The sequence below is a fragment of the Drosophila yakuba genome, chromosome X (genome assembly GCF_016746365.2).
Source record: "Drosophila yakuba strain Tai18E2 chromosome X, Prin_Dyak_Tai18E2_2.1, whole genome shotgun sequence".
Lineage (NCBI taxonomy): Eukaryota > Metazoa > Arthropoda > Insecta > Diptera > Drosophilidae > Drosophila > Drosophila yakuba.
This window is the reverse complement of record NC_052526.2, coordinates 3271351-3288807: the sequence shown is the minus strand read 5'-3', so window position 1 is coordinate 3288807 and position 17457 is coordinate 3271351. Positions and strand designations below refer to the sequence as shown.

At 36.3% G+C, this 17457-nt stretch overlaps 2 protein-coding genes across 26 annotated transcripts in view; both read left to right on the top strand.

Moving 5' to 3' along the window:
* Nucleotides 1-16626, top strand: part of LOC6524152 (small conductance calcium-activated potassium channel protein) — a 61275-nt gene extending 44649 nt beyond the window's left edge. For 13 of the 25 annotated variants that reach the window (XM_039373892.2, XM_039373895.2, XM_043207039.1 and 10 more), the window contains 7 exons: nucleotides 6566-6701; nucleotides 8699-8809; nucleotides 9036-9163; nucleotides 10565-10634; nucleotides 10912-11013; nucleotides 11107-11279; nucleotides 12054-16626. In XM_039373892.2, coding sequence (XP_039229826.1) covers nucleotides 6566-6701; nucleotides 8699-8809; nucleotides 9036-9163; nucleotides 10565-10634; nucleotides 10912-11013; nucleotides 11107-11279; nucleotides 12054-12219 — 886 coding nt within the window. In that variant the 3' untranslated portion in view covers nucleotides 12220-16626. Of the gene's footprint in view, nucleotides 1-3941; nucleotides 4078-6565; nucleotides 6702-8698; nucleotides 8889-9035; nucleotides 10635-10911; nucleotides 11014-11106; nucleotides 11280-12053 lie in introns of those variants that run through there. The other 12 variants (XM_043207038.1, XM_015190040.3, XM_039373907.2 and 9 more) reach the window with 7 other exon arrangements.
* Nucleotides 12262-17137, top strand: LOC120321451. The gene is made up of 2 exons (XM_039373953.2): nucleotides 12262-12414; nucleotides 12535-17137. Exons 1-2 carry the CDS (start codon nucleotides 12262-12264, stop codon nucleotides 12850-12852), a joined length of 471 nt encoding a protein of 156 aa, XP_039229887.1. The 3' UTR covers nucleotides 12853-17137.
* Nucleotides 17138-17457: the final 320 nt, after the last annotated feature.

Below are 17457 nucleotides of genomic sequence, written 5' to 3'. Positions count from 1 at the left end.
GCTTGTTTTTTTTTAACACCATCCCCTATCCGTTCAGAAAGAATCCTGATTGCTTTTTTACATTTATCTTGCCTGTACTTTTCCCCTTTTCTGACAACTGACAACTTATCGATATATTCGATGAAAGTTGATTGTCGTCCTGCACATATCGAGAGGAAGGGGACAACAACAACAAAAAAGCAAAAGGCGCACACACTCGTACAGTTGACCTCTAAAATACAAAATAAACCACTTAGAATCGGAGAGGCAGTAAAAGTAATTAATTGTGACTTTATAGAGAAGTAAGATGATGCAAGCGATTGCTATCGAAATCGAAATGAACTCTGTATCGCTCAGTCACACCGCGCTTCACTTTTAAGTGCAGTCACACTGTATGGCTTTAATGCATGTAAAGAAAATCTTACTTCTCTGTATCGCGCTTAGTATATCCATTCATATTTATCCACATGCCTGTAATGTCCCATTTTAAATTTTGTATATTTTATTAAACAATAAATCTTTGTGTTTTAACGTTGTATGCTAGCTCAGTCTATCTTTGTCTCTCGCTCTACTTTACTCCAACTTATCTTACTCCTCGTCAGTAAAATCCTTCTTGATTTTCCAAGGGATATCCAGTTTGATGACACACTTTGTAATTGAATTGGCGCACCATACGTTGCTCTCGTTCTCGCTCTCTCTTTTTCGACTTAATCCTTTGGACTCCCTGCTTCTGTCCCCTTTCCACATTTCTCTCTTTGCTCTATCACTCTCACATTGATCTACATTTGTATTTCAGTTGTACTTCCAAGTTTTATATTTTTGATTCAATTTGTTTGTGGATATACCACGATCCTTATGTTTTTCTTGTTGTTGCTGTTTAGTTTTGGGAAACGAAACAAAACAAGAAAAATTACCAACATTAAATCGAAAAACCTTCTTACATTGCATATTTATTTAATCAATTAAGCTTTAAATTCAAATTGTGGATTGTACTGCGCCTGCATTGCTGTAGATCATATCTAAACATCCATATTATATGTAACCAAATAAAATATTGAAACAAGTGCTAACCAAAAACAAACCCATGTAAACAGAAAAACAGCAAAACAGAAAACGAATACCACCCAAGCAAATAGGGATCCTAACTCTTAAAGAGCCAACCGATAGGTCCATTCACAGCTGTATTTTTGAGTCAGTGACGAAAGCATATACACCTCTCCATAAGTTGTTGTTGTTGCTGCTGTTGTTGTTGTCGTCCTTATTGTTGCGTTGTTCCAATAGCTAAAATATAATATCCTCACATGTCTGTGGAGTTGGATCCATAAGTTATCCATAATTATATAAATAAACAAACACAGGCATGTTCGAAATCGGTCAATCACAGCCAAAAGACAGAGAAGATACAAAAGAAAAGAGACAGAAGCACTCGTACCTTCCTCCTCCTCCTCCTTCTTCTTCTTCTTCTTCTTCTTCTACAATGTCACTTCACTGCCATATGTATGCCATATAAATATTCCCCACTTTCATTTCATTTTCGCCTCAGATGAGTGACACGTATTGATTTGCGTGTCACATCCTCCGCTCGATTTGTTTCTGATTTTGCTTTCCCACGATTTCATTACTTGGCATTATTTTTGGCACATGGCGATAGACTGGACTGGCCAACGAACAACTGAGAAAGTTCAGTGAGAAATAAATGAAAAATAAATACAACGAGTACCTACCTGCATATTTATGTCCATCAATTCCAAAACGAGAAATCGAACACCAACACACAGAACAAACGTATATGTACTATATTATCGTAACGATGTTGAATTGTGTTTTCGAATACCATAATTAATTCGTATCTCAATGTTTTTTCTGTAGAAATTGGTAGAATTCGTTCTGAATTTCCTAACATTTTAATTTTCGATCTGTCTGTTTGTTTGTTTGTTTTTTTCTTATTAGCCGGGTCCTGTCGAGGTCCCCGCTTTAATTTTAGTTTTGTTCATTTATCTATCTGTGTCTGTTGTGTGTCTGTATGTGTATGTGCGTAATGTTTGAGATCCCTGGAAAATGTATCTTTACCAATCATGCATGCTCTGCTCAGCTCGGATCAAAGCTATGTGAGTTAGATATAGGTCAGGGAATTTAGGTTGAACATTTTTGGGAAATAACAGGTGAACTCTCGAGAATTTCCCCTGCATTAAAAGGGTGTTTACAAACACTGAACACTGAACACTGAACACACAAACACCAGTCATACACTCAGCAAACCAAATCATTTTCCTTTTAACCGCTCACTTCTTAAGTGCCTCAAGCATTTTTGCTTTTAATCAAGGAGTCAAAATAATTTTTTGCTCAGAATGGATGGTCACACCGCAGTCTTGTTTTTGCAGTGTGATCTTGAGCGCATCTACAGAAAGTTCAACAAAGTTTTCACGTTTTCAAATGCGTGCGCCAAATAGCCAATTATATATTTAGAATATCAAAGTACGAATTTTATTTGCCGGTGTACGAGTGAGCTCTTGGCATTCATTATGACTTTTCCTTTGCAAATTGCTTAAACCATCCATTCACAAGCAGCCACCTACCCACACCCACACACACGCCCGTCGAAAACGGCACCCAACGGAGCTGTGCCGGCAGGCATGCTTCAGCATTTAGTGGCCACATCTCTAGGGCTTCAGGTGGTAAGCCTCTTCAGGTGGAACAGCGGGTTATCACGGGGAAGCTCTTTGTTGGGCCATTTTAGTCGATTTGCATGTAGTCACAAGTGTGCGCCGTATTGTGTGAGTGCGAAAGTATGTGCATCTGTGCCGTTCAGATCAAGAGTTATCAGTCGAAAAACCCAGCACAGAACCCAAATCCCAGCCCCAAGCCCAAGCCCAAAGCCCCATTCCAATCAGACTTTCATGCCCCTACAGGAGGAGGTGGAGAAGATAAAAAAATAAAGGAGGAGGAGGAGAAGGAGGAGGAATAAGAAGGAGGAGCAGAAAGAGGATAAAGGAGTATAATGAGAGGAAAGCAGTTTTTGAACCGATGCCGAAGCAAGTGTTGTAATCGAATTGCCAAAACTACTATCCAAACTATAATTATTCAATATTATTCATGTCATTGTATATTCCAAAAATTATACCCCGCAGCTCCCTTTACAAAAGAAAAATCTATCTACCTATCTATTTATCTGTATCTATCAATCTATCTTACTATCTCGCTCTTATCTTCTATTGAGGACTTTAAATTCGTTGCCCAAAAAAGATAAAGACAATCCAAAAAGATAAAGCCAATTATTTTTCTCCTGAGTTTAATTTTCTTACTTTCTTCTTATTTTGTTTCCTTATCGAATTTGTTTTTTATTTTTGCGTTTTGTTATTGAATTAATTAATTTATTTGGTACTTATGCGTATATTCTTTAAATACATGGAAACCTTCTAAAAATATGAAAAGAATTTACCAAATTGTATTCTTAATTTTTCTGAGAAACAAAACCAAAACAAAAATAATAGTAAAAATTTTTTACAAAAAATGTTCACATAATTTCACATCTGTTTATTTGTTTACTCCACTTCTCACCCTACTTCTGTATCCACAAATTGCAAAAAAAAAAAAACCAACCAAAATGTATGAAATCGAATATATATATATGAAAAAATACCAAACAAACCGATTAACAACCGCAACTTGAATACGCATACGAAATACGCACTACGCATTTGAAATACCGAATTCTCTATATATATTTTTGTATACTGAAAACCGCAAAATCGTTAAACCGCTAACGAAATTATATAAAAACGGCAAATCAAATATCAATAAAAACCAAAAACAAAACCAAAACCATAAAAAAACGTATCATAAATGATCAAACGAACCGACTGAAAATCGTACCCCATTTCCACAATGCCGATTTACAATTACAAACCAAAAACGATACGATCCAATATCCGAATCGATTCGATCCGATCCGCAAAAAAAAGGTTCCACGATGAGGAGCACGCGAATTTGCTAAACTCCATGTGGCTAACGGCCATCACATTTCTGTGTGTCGGCTACGGCGACATTGTGCCAAACACGTACTGTGGACGCGGTATCACCCTCACCTGCGGCATGGTGGTAAGTATTTCCTCAAAAACCTAAAAAAAAAAAACAAAAAAAAAACCTTTCAAGAAATACCAAAAACCACAGACTCCCAGAAACTCCATTTATGATACCGATAATACCAAAACCAAATTAAATGAATATAAATTGCAAAAATAGAACAGTACAGAACAGAACAGTTGCAAAAATGTATATATATCTATATATATATCTACATACAAACAATAACGAAATTCTATAACCAGATAAACAATAAACTAATACAACTACAACAACAAGTACATACATCATCATCAACAAAAAAACAGCAACAACAACAGCAAACAGCAAACTTTCATGCATAAAAATATGAGAAATCAAAACCCATCGCAAGCCAAAGAGGAGTAGTAGAATATGAAGAGAGAAGAAGGTGGAGGAGGAGAATGATAATAAAGGGGGGGTGGCCCAGAAAAGTAGCCGCCATTGAGGCGCCCCCAAAAAAAAAGAATCAAAATAATACAGAACAGAAAAGAACAGAACAGAAAACGCCTGCTTCGCACATACATATATAGTATTTTATAGTAATTGTACCTGCCAAATCAAGTCAAACACACGCACGCACACACTTCCCCCTACACAGAAAACAAAATATGCCAGATCTAAATTTCAAATTCTGAAATTGTATAACCATTGTCCTGGTACTGCAACTATTTCACAGTGATATACAAGTGAATATCACCGATATCGTACAAAAAAAGCTTTCCTCATTTTTTATAATGTGTGCGTGTGTGTGTGTATTGAATAAAAAGTACCACTTTTTTTCCCGTGTACGTGTGCGGGCGTATTCCCTGACCTATCTTCTTGATGCTCCCGATATGCTAACCCCTCCTCAGTTATAAATTCAAATTCAAATATCCAAAATCCGTTATGGTGGAGCCTGCCACCCACACAAAGAAAAGTATAAACACATATCCATTTTTCGTAGCATACATTCCAGCGCACATATTTTAGCTGCCGTTTTGTCTGCCCAAAACGTCGCCAAAACAACAAAACCCAAACAGCCAAAATAAACTGCAAAAAAGCGAAAAGCAAATGTCGAACTATAGTTCTATATCTATATCCATCTCACTCCATCTGGTTTTTGTTTTCAGTCAGGCTGCGATTACTACCCACACACACTCACACGAATTCTCCGCCCACCCACTACCACACAAACACACACTGGCAATCTGTTGTAAATCATCACCAAAAAAAATACGTGTATATGTGACCACTCATCCACTTTGTGTGTGTGTATGCGTGTGTGTGCTGTATTATAACCATAAGTATACATTATATATATTTAAATATATGTACATAATCACCATGTGTGCGTGTGTGTATGTTTTTGCCGCATTAAAGAGTGCAGATAACAATGTAACTTTTCCCCTTTGTCCTTTTTTCTGCCAGTGAAAACTAAAACAAAAAAATCCTGACACACAGACACATACACATGTGTACTTTAAAGAGGAAGCGGAGAAAAAAACGAGAAAAGTTTTTGCTTCCTGGCAAAAAACAGAAAACAAAAAAACAAAATCAAAACAAATCTTTTCTGACAGCTCCGGCAAATTCTATTAATGTCTGTGGGTGTGTGAGTTTGCGAGAATGACTATCTCTGTGTGTGTGTGTGTGAGCCTTGAAAATTAAATTGAATTATTTAACGCACCCTAGAAGCCGTCTTCATTAAGCGAATTGAATCACTAGATTTCATCAAAAATATATACATATATATATTTTCAACTCTCACCTTTGTACAGCAAGCTTTAATCGGGTCAAAAACCCCCATGGTTGTACATATATACATATATATTAACGGTTACGTACATAACTGTCAACATCTCGATATATTCAAAAGCCAAAAATCACCCCCTCTCCCAAAAAACAAAAACCAAAAAAGAAAAACCGAAAAACAAAACAAAAAAATATTAAACGAAACCAATTCCCATGAAACTCTTTTTGGACCACTGTATTGTGTGCGCTCACCAGTTTACTCGTCCATTTGTTGTTAATCTCGTTTTCCTATATGCAGAATGCCCATTCTAACTTTTACTTTTCGTTTTCGTTTACACAATGGTTTTTCCTTTCGTTTCCGCTTCCGTTTGCATTTGCGTTTGCGTTACTGTTTTCTGTTATATGCGTTATGCGTTCGATTTTTACGTTCAACTAATTTAACCAGTTTTACCTGTGCCAGTTTAGTTTTTAATGGATTTTTATAGTTTATTTTTGAACATTAAGCCAACAATACGATATTTTTCTCTATCTCTCTTTCCCTTTCATTTAAAATATAAACGCGTGTATTCAATTTGACCCCTGAAACTGAAAATGAAACTGAAACTTCAACTGATTAAATCCATAAACAAACCATAACTCAAATTCAAATATATATATCCATATATATATATATATATATATTTCGAACAAAACAAATGTATATGAAAAAAAATACAAACGAAAAAAAACAAACGCGTGCTGGTTTATGGAACAGATTTCATGATGAAGAACATGCGAATCTTTTGAATGCAATGTGGCTGATAGCGATAACATTTTTGAGTGTTGGTTTCGGTGATATTGTTCCGAATACGTACTGTGGACGTGGTATCGCTGTCAGTACAGGAATAATGGTGAGTTTTTAACAACAAAATATTACCAACAATTGCACACAACATAACAATCAAGAAATATGTATAAAACAAATGAAAATATTATTTAAATACCAGATATTTCAAATAGAACAGAAATCACGTGTAAATAATTACATAAACTGCATACGAATGTTTACCCGCCCACAACCACAACCGCCCCTCGCCGCCACTTTTAATATGAACACAATGAAAAATCTTAACTCACCTGAATCGTTAAATTTCTAGTTAACTGTACATACTTATGTCAAATACAAAAAAAAAGAAAGAAAACTTATATGAATCACCGAAATACAAGCTTAAGAACTTTTAGTTTGAGGCGACAACCTAACCGCATGTTTTCAGCCTGAGATCAACTGAGATCAGATTGAGATTGAGTAAGTTTTTTCAAGTCGAGCCCCAAAGTCTGAAGTCTGGAAAAGATCGAGGAGAAACCGATCGATCGAACTGATCAAAATACTATAAATCGCAAATGAGGCATAGTGAACAGTATAGGAAATAGAAAATAGGAAATAGTGCTTATAAACGAATTAAATATGTATTTTCCCTTCTACTATCTTTCTTCACCTTTTATCCAGTTCTGCTTTTGTGTGGCTTACTTTCTTCTCACGCTCTCTACCATTTACATATTTGACTATATATTTCGATTTCGATTTTCCCCACTACCAGTCGTGTCTGACTATCTGCTTATTTCTTAGTCTTTTTGAGATATTTATCATGTCGTAGTGGCCAAAATAACCAAAATAACCAAAGTATAAAAAAAAATGCAAAAAAAAAAAAAACAAAAACAAAAAAACCAAACAAAACAAAAATTAATAAAGCTATGATAGATATTTCCGTTCCTAACTTGACTATGAATCGTGATTTATGGTTTCAACTTTGTTCCCTAGCTAATTGTTTCGTACTTATGTGTGTATGTAACTCTCTGCCAGACACCTCTAACTGTTGTATTACATATAGACATGTGCCGAACCCGAATCGATTAACCCTTTTGATATTACTCTAATCTAAATCCGAATCTAAAACCCCACATCCAACTCCGTATCTCTAATACCTCTAACCCAAAAACGTTGCTGCATTCCAATCAATTCCATCTATTTCGTAATTTCAATTAGAAGATAGCCATTCCAGTCATCCAAACTCATTCAAATCCACTCACCCATTAATCGTTCAACCATCGAGAAGCAAACAAAATAACAAAGTGAAAAAATAGAAGACAAAACAAAAAAGGAAAGAAAAGAAAAGAAAAGAAAAGAAAAGAACAAAATAAAACATAACGTATATACATGTTGTAACATCCATAAAAGTACTATATCTATTGTGAGAGCAACAACAAAAGTTCTGGACTAAATAACTTGATAAACAAAAACAACTTTCATTTTGAATGCATAAACCAAAAGTGAAAATAACCAACTGGCATTACAGATGGCCGGGCACCCAACCCCCAAAAACCACTAAAACTAACCACTATCCACAACAAAAAAAAATTGCTAGCATTCGAGAAAATGAGAAAATGAGTGCAATTGTGTCCACAATTAGGAAAATTGCCTTTGACCATTTGCCAATTTCAGCAAATTGGTCGTTAGATTTCACACGTAATTATCTAAATTTTTTGCCAACTGTCCCAGACAGTATTTCGTTTAATAATAATAATCATAGTAATCATAAATATTATGTCAATTTGGTTAGAGGTACATTGTGGTAAATAATTTGATTAATAAAGTAAATGTATTAACGATACAATATTCTTTAATATAAATTTTATTAAAACCTTAGGTCCGCCCAAACAATTGCAACTTTTATTACCGCTTTGGTAACTGGCCAATTTGTATAAATTTACTGAATTTACTTACGGAGTTGGGTGTCCGGGAGTCCCAGATCCCAGATCCCTGATCTTGAGATCTCCGATCTCACCTCAGTTGCGCGCGATATTCGAAATTCAATGCCAAATCTCACCACTCTCCACGTCGTCGTTGCAGGGCGCCGGCTGTACGGCTCTACTGGTGGCCGTTGTCTCCCGGAAACTGGAGCTGACCCGTGCCGAGAAGCATGTGCACAACTTCATGATGGACACGCAGTTGACCAAACGGGTATTGATCGTGTTCCAAGTACCAAGTACCAAGTCTCAAGATTCTGATTCGATACGAATTGATTCCGATGCGACCGACTGACCGAACCGGCGATATACGATACTCGTACCCACATATACTACTATAACGAATATCACATCAAAAATCATATATACCATGTATAACATTTATATACATATGCATTCTAATTACTTTGTATACGTTTCTTCTTTGGACCAAAATTTAGCTGAAAAATGCTGCGGCGAATGTTCTGCGTGAAACTTGGCTCATTTACAAACATACAAGACTAGTAAAACGGGTTAATCCCGGCCGTGTAAGAACCCACCAAAGAAAGTTCCTTCTAGCTATATATGCGTGAGTATTTTTAGAGATCTATCAACAAACAATCAACCAACCAACCAACCAACCAAACAACCAACCAACCAACCAACAACTAAGAACAAATACCAATCGAAAGATAATAACTAAAAGAAGAGTGCCTAAGAACTAAAGCAAAACTTAAAGCCTAAATGATATCAGATCGTATAGAAGTTTTCGGGTCTTTGGATTGGGGAAATATCATTGGTCGTCTCTGTTTGTTTATGTTCTGTCTCTTTTCTGTCTCAACCAACATTTTCGTGAAACTAACTCTCATTTGTCCACATAAATCGCTGTACGTACTATGTTTGTCAGATTAGCTAACAAAAGAAACTCACTTTCTGTTCGTAAAACTAACCCTGTACTGTTGCCCCCATCATTATTAGACTCATCTATGTGTCCATCAATAATCGTAGAAAAGCTTTGGGAAAGCCATCCATCAGAATCTGTACATACATCCGTACGAAAAGAATATAAAACCTATACGAGAAACCAAAAAAAAAACGAACTAATCAAAATACTAAAAACGATAATAGCAAGTACTAAACTGAAATGTTGAAACCACAAATGATTGAACTCGTTTTACTAGCCTGTAAATAGGTTGTAAAGCCCTGTTTTTACGTTATGCAATAACCGAGACTAGCCACATGACCTAGCATGCTGCGTTAAATATTCTAGAATCTCGTATCTAAAACTATCGCAATATCATCTGTGCTTTTGCCTAGTGCCCAGTGTCATACACCATACTATGCCATACTATACCATACATTACTAACTGCCTATACAGCATTCTATTGCATTGCGTAACACCCGATTCTTGTTATCTGTCCAAAATTCAAAACATAACCCATTCCACCGAATCGTGTGAATCGTCTTAGTTTCATCCAACCTAACCACTATTTTCAACCGGGAAATGTCTTAGGGATCAGCCGAATGATATGATGATACTTTCACGATACGATTTTCTGCAATTTTAACGCCCGAATATGGACTTTTTTTCCTACTCCTAAATAATCCTTCTATAAACTACGGCACAACGAATTCTACACACAAAAAAATAATAATAATCAAATAAATAATATTTTCAGAGAACTCTATCTAATAGCTGTGTGATTCGAAACTGAAGAAAACAGAAACACAAACATTATATTCCAATTATAAAGTTTCGAAGCACTCTGTTATCTATTTGTCCGATGTGTATATAAATTTGATAAATGAAAATTGAGTTTTCGGCTGGACGAAACGAAATTTTTCCCACACTAAAAAGAAAATTCGTGTGTGAATGTGATTTTTTTTTTTTGTGAGAAAAGGATAATTAGTGTTATGTGTTGGCGATCTATCATATTGTATTTAAATAATTTTCTCTGTAATATTGGTGACTCTTCCAATGCGATTTAGGTTGCGAAAAGTTAAAATGGATCAGCGCAAACTAATGGATAATGCAAACACAATAACTGACATGGCCAAGGTAGCTATAGAGCAGAACAGAAAGCACACAATCGTACTTTGATAATCACACACGAACCGATAGCTTACTCGTAGCCATCGATGTTTCCGATACACAAATTTCCATATTTGTTAATCGTTAATTTTGTGGAACTTATTTTAATTCCTCTGCAATGTGAATAAAAGAGATTGAATCAATTCAAAGTTCGAATGTGCAGCTTTGTGTACACTAATACACTTCACATGTGAATGAGCCGATGGGCAATGAATGTTTGTGATTGTGTGAATACCATTCGCAGACACAAAACACGGTCTACGAGATAATATCGGACATGTCTAGCCGTCAGGATGCCATCGAAGAGCGTCTAACCAACCTAGAGGACAAAATGCAGAGCATACAAGTATGACAAACAATCGGGAGTGTTGTGTTTGCCCAGTGACTTACTTACCCATATCCCAACCCCAACCCCGCCCCTTGTAAATTATTATTGCAGGAGCACATGGAAAGCCTTCCAGACCTATTGTCTCGATGTCTGACCCAGCACCAGGAGCGGATCGAGCAGCGGCGGAACTTTTTACATCCTGACACAGCTGCAGTTGCACCCATTCAAGCGCCAACGCCCCAATCGATGTTCAATGCAGCGCCCATGCTGTTCCCCCATTCTAGGTGAGTTACCCCCTCTCTTTCTCTAGCCACTCTCTCTCTCTCTCTCTGTCTCTGTCTCTGTCTCTGTCTGTCTCTTTCTCTGTCTGTATCTATCTCTGTCTATGTCTATGTCTATGAGCCATGTCCATTATCCTCATCCTCACGCCCACATATGTATGCCTGTGTCATTAAAGCGAGACTTGTGCCTGTCATTTCAATTTGTTTTTGTTCGTTGTCTGCGAGCCAATTTGTCTCCTGGACAGGGAGAATTGGGGTACCCCACACATTCCTGAAAATCCAACCATCCAACCTGTCATCCTGCATACCCATTTGTAAATATATATTCCGTAGTTGTCCATTGCACACACTTGACTCCTCCAAATTACATCCCAAGTCACGGTGGCTACCCAAAAGCGAATTAAGAAACGTCTTCTATGCAAGATTCAAGTGATTAAAGACTGTGCTTGAGGAAATTATAGCTTTTTTTTGTATTGAAATCAATCATCAAGAGGAACGGTCAGGCAAAAGCAATTACTTGACCGTTTCTTGTTTTCTTTCAATTATGATTTGTTTTGAAAGTTGAGATCTTTTGGACGAACACTAACGGCAGGGTTTTCAATTTACAAATTTTTCTTTATTAACTCTTCATGGCTTTCCAACGCTCTGACATTTCACGATTTGCATCGAATCAAACCATCGCCATTAAATCAAAACAAAGAAATAAAAACCAAAACATTTGATTTATTTTGAAAAGTGTACTTGATAACGACAATTAACATACTGCTTTTTGCATAGAAGTGTTCCCTCATCCAATAACGCCGCTGCTACTTACCATTGGCCAACAAGCCCTATTTTGCCACCTATATCTAGTAGAACACCACATTTAGTGCCTGATACTCACATGCCATCAAATGGATCTGCAGTTAATAGCTACGCATCTTCCAACAAATACGGCAGCTGAATATCAGAAAGAGAGCGCTCCAACTCCGTGATTAACATCGAGATGCTAACAATAAGGCCGGATCGATCCTGGCTAACCTCATCCGCACCCCAGAAATTCGCATCCACATCCACATCAACATCAATGTCTACGTCAAAGTCTAAACCCGAATTCGAAGTGGCCGAGACAGCGCTGAGGCAACGCGTGCTATCGCCGATATCGTCGTTATCGGAGTTTCAATCGCAATCGCTATCGAGACCATCGTCACAAACGCGAGAGCACATGTTGCAGCAGTTCATTGGGCGGGAAATTGAGCTGATACCGATGATACCGATTATACCGATCATACCGATACCAGTGATACCCGAAGACGTCGAATCGTTGGCAAACACCAATACGAACAGCAATAGTTCGCCCGATCAGCAGAATGTGCCCATGACCATAAGTACAGTACCGCCATCGAGTTCAGCGCCCGCTTTCACAGTGACCGGAACCGGAAGCGGAATTGAATATGAAAGTTCGGTGGCCGGAACTAGTGGTGGCATTGTCAAATCGATAACGATGGACGAACCGATTACGACGGGGAGCGTCAAGCCGATTGCCTCGAATAAGTTTACTAGGAAAAGAGAACGTGTATGCAATAATAGTAGTTAATAGTGGTAGTCATAGTTATAGTAATACTAGAGGTAAAAGTAATATTAGTAATTCTACAAGTCGAATTTCGAACTCGGCCTTTTGTAAATAAGCCTCTTCGAGATGAGAAAAAAGTCAAATGTTAGCATATACATATTAATATACAGAATACACACACTATGTATCTATATCTGTATATGGATATATAGGACTACCCACAAAAAACATCCAAAAGAAAGAAAAAAACAATAAGAGAAAACCAAACAGAATATATGTATGTATACATATATATACACATGTATGTATGTAATTGTGTAACTTTTTTTTCTAAGTTTTAGGCTAAACGTATTTGTAATATTTCACCTTGGGCCAAGGCAGCCTGTACATGCATACTAAAATACTTAACATAATATAGCATGTAGGAAGTGTATGTGTGTGTATGTGTATGCGTATGGGAGCGTGCGTGTGCGAGTGTACAGGACCAGATTGGTTAGGAAGTTAGGTCATAGGACATAGATCGTAGGGCACCAGTATGTAGAATCCACGTATGTAAACGCTCAGAAACAGAAATAGCAATAGCAAACCTAAACAGATCTGGCACCAAAAGTCCATACCAGTAAATCCGTGTAACCCTTAAAGAACTGCAACCCCCTGAAAGACGCCCCCCACCCCCCAGCAGTTCCGCTTCCGGTGCAGCGAACCAACTGCAAAACATCCACGAACATGGCAAATTCTAGAGTCCGTCTGTATGAAATTTGTGTGCGAATACATACATACATTTACATTGTATCCGAAGGATGTGTGTCTGTCTGGCCTGGCTATGTGTGCGAGGCAAGTGAAAGCATAAGCATACGAGGAACCCATTAAAGACCCAACAATTATACACAAAACGAGCAGAACAAGAAAAATGGAAAACCAACAAAAAAATCAAACAACAACAAAATTCAAAACCAAGAACAATGAAAAACTATCTAACTGTAAAGTGCATGTTGCGAGATTTAGAAAACAGCGAAACCAGAAAACCAAAAACCAAGAGATAGCAAAAAATTGAGAACCCCAATAACCGAGGATAAACGAAAAATAAACACACAAGATGGGAGTTCTTACTTAGCATCTACGTACTATGTAGATCTGGCTTTAACTAAACTAACGAAACAAGTTTGTTGTTGTCTTCTTTTTCTACACATATATTAAAAATATATATAGTATATATACATACATATATATTTTCGTTGTTGCTGTTTTTCGCCCATTCTTTTCTACCAAGAATTATGAACTCAATTAAGAACCTGAATAGCTTTTGAACGCAAGTTTGAGACGATGAGATGATATAGTAGCGTAGACTAAACTGAGTTACAAATGAGAAGAAGTCGAAAAACGAACTACTATTTAGTATAGTCTACATACTAAAGTGAACAATTTTAATTGGAATTTTTGTAACATATTGAAGTAAATCTCATTAATAACATATACAAGCTAGCTGGCAAATGTGTAACAACGGAACAAACCACAAGCTCCAGATAGAAAATAATAGTACCGAACCGAAGCGAACGAAAGCGAGCTGATAGAGCAGAGTAGTGTAGACATAATAGCAGAAGTGGCCGAGCTACGTAAAGATTTTCTAAAGATTCTAAAAGGAACATTATATATACTATATATATATATATACTTACTATAAAGTATTAACTGAGAGCATCGAAGTTATTTAATGTAAAAAATCAAAGCAAGAAACTAAAACAAGTTAGGTAATGTGCAACCTTCTAACGCTTTGTTAGGTTACCAAGTTCCCAAATTGAAGACAAATGCGATATACAGACAACTGAATTGCCCGAATAGTGCCCCCACCTTCCAGCTCCCATTCTCGCACCAACTCCCCAATTCCCCGGTCAGTGAGACAGACTCTGCATAATATACAGAACCAGGGCCAGAAAGGATCAAAATATCTGTAAACTGTAGTTTATATAGCCATAGGATGCAGTCCACTTAAAGCCAACTAGGAGTACCGAAGTTTTACCACATTACCAAGCCCCTCGCCTAAGTTTTGATTTATGAAAACGAAACTCTCCCCTCAACCAAAAAGTTTCCCAATTGTCTGATAGGTCTAAACTTATATGTACATGTACAACTAAAGGCCCAGACCAGCAAAAAGAAAATTCTAAGGAGAACAAGGAACAAGAAACAAACCAACTAAATGAACCCTTAAACAAATGTGTGTATACCTATTTATAATATTGAATATTTAAATTGAAATGAACGTTCAAGACTGCTGTCAAAATAGCTTTATCACAATAAATAACAAAGATCTACACAAGACGATAACAGCACACCAAACACAACAGAACAGATCAGAACCAAACAGAACCGAACAGAACAGAACAAAACAGATCAGAACAATACTAAGGATATCAATAAACATCGATTATCTAACCGGAAACACACAGCAACACACAGATTCAGATACGCGATATGGAATGCGGCCAGCTTTAACGTTATAAATTCATGCATATTTGGGTTTCAACTCTACAACAACTTAAAACGAATACGCATGATAACACTGAAATTGATCGATATACAACTAACGATATACGGAGTCGAATCAAATCAAATCGAGTCGAATCGAATCGAATTGAATCGAATTGAGTAATTGGTGGAAGATCAAATTCCCGTTTGAACTGGTTTCCTAAGCCCCACAAAATACCTTTAAACACTAGATAAAAACCAAAAATGAAAATAAAAACTTTGATATGAGGGACCGAATTTCCAAAGACAGGTCTTTATTATACAAAATACCAAAGCAGAAGCAAATCAACTGACAACAAATTCCTAAGTAACAACATTTAACAGTAACAGTTTATAATACGCAAGATTTTAAGCCGCCTTAGAGCTGGGTTCCCCAATGAAAAACTATGGTACACATTGAAGGATCGTATTGCACCATATCCTTGGTTGACTTTCGTTGCATTGCAAGTCCGAGTCCCACGTCCAGCTTTGTGTTACATTGTCCATTTGTGTTTTACCTCTACGTAAACCATAATCATATCGAATCGAATCGATAAATGTATACTTTATTTTCCTCAGCGATTCGTAGAGCTCAAGGGGTACTTCGAGAATCATGCTTCAACCGTAACTCTTCTAGCCAAACCAGGTCCAATAGAACATACATATACATATATGTATGTATAGCCCAGTCAATGCCAATGCAAATGATGAACTGGATTCGTGTTTTCGAAAACGTTTCGAGCCCGATTATGACGAAGCAGCCATTTTGGTGTATTTACACGATAGAATCAAGAAAGGGTCCTTCCCCCAAAAATATCCCCCACATCCCCAATCCCTCCTCTCGCGCGCCCAACTAGAGCGGGGTATGCAAAATATATATGGTTACATATACAATATCTAGATATACAACACACATATACTCGTATATACATGTACAGACGGTCTATGTGGTGTATACCCAAAAACCCAAAAGCCAGAAACCAAACAAAAAACCAAGAACCCAAATAACAAAAAACAAAAACCAAAAAACCCCACACTAATAAGATCATATTTGACTTTATATGTATTATAGTAATGTATTCAGTAGCTAAATCGAAAGCCGAAGCAAAGACCAATTTATTAACAACAAACTAATAAGGAAAACCCAACTGGAAAACAATTATTATGTTAAACTAAAGAATAAAAACATAAGAGGAAGCCGAAACAATTTTTTATGGAGAAAAAAAAAGAAAACAAAACAAAAGAAAAGAGAGTAAACTAGAATGCATTGCATGAATTAAACGAAGTGGAGAAAAACTAATAGAAAGCAAAACTTGAATAAAGCTAAACAAATGTTCAACTAAAACCAAACTTTAACTAAACCTACACTAATGCTAAATCTAAAACAAAAGTAACATTAAATTAAAACAACTAAAAGAAAGAAGATTTAATTTCTAAAAGAAATAATGTAAGAAACTAAAACAAAAAAAAAAACTGCAAAAAATTCAGTGACTAATGAAATAGTTTATTTTGAATTTACTGTATTGTATATTTAAATTAAAAACGGGAAACAAGCCCAAACAAAGTATATTGTTATATCTTATCGAGGAACCGTGTTTTGCAAAAGCTTTAATATAATATTTAGGGTGCCTACATTTGCTAAATTAGTATTTTACGATTCAAAAACCAAGGAACAAACCAAATGAGAAATTAAATACAAATACTAAAACTAAAACCAACACCTACATACACGAAATAGTAAAAAGCTTGATTAAAACGAACCCAAAAAGTTAGGAGCCTCGATTTCCAAAAACGAATACACTGAAAATATAGAAGATATGAAAAATACCGAAAACGATACCAAGCAAAACAAATTAAGAACAGCTAAAGCAAATATTGTATTTGTATTTGAGATATGAATTTTAAGAATGTTTATTAGACTTACGATTTGTTATTTTGTATACATATATATATTATATGTATTATGTATGTAGTATAAACTGATCTGATCTGAAGACGATTGTAATTGTTTTTTTTTTTTGCTCATTAAGCATTTACCTCATAAGAATTCCCACTATTTATAGCAAATTTACCATATTACATAAATCAATTGCTGTACTGTTATAATGTACAATCCCCAAGAAAGCG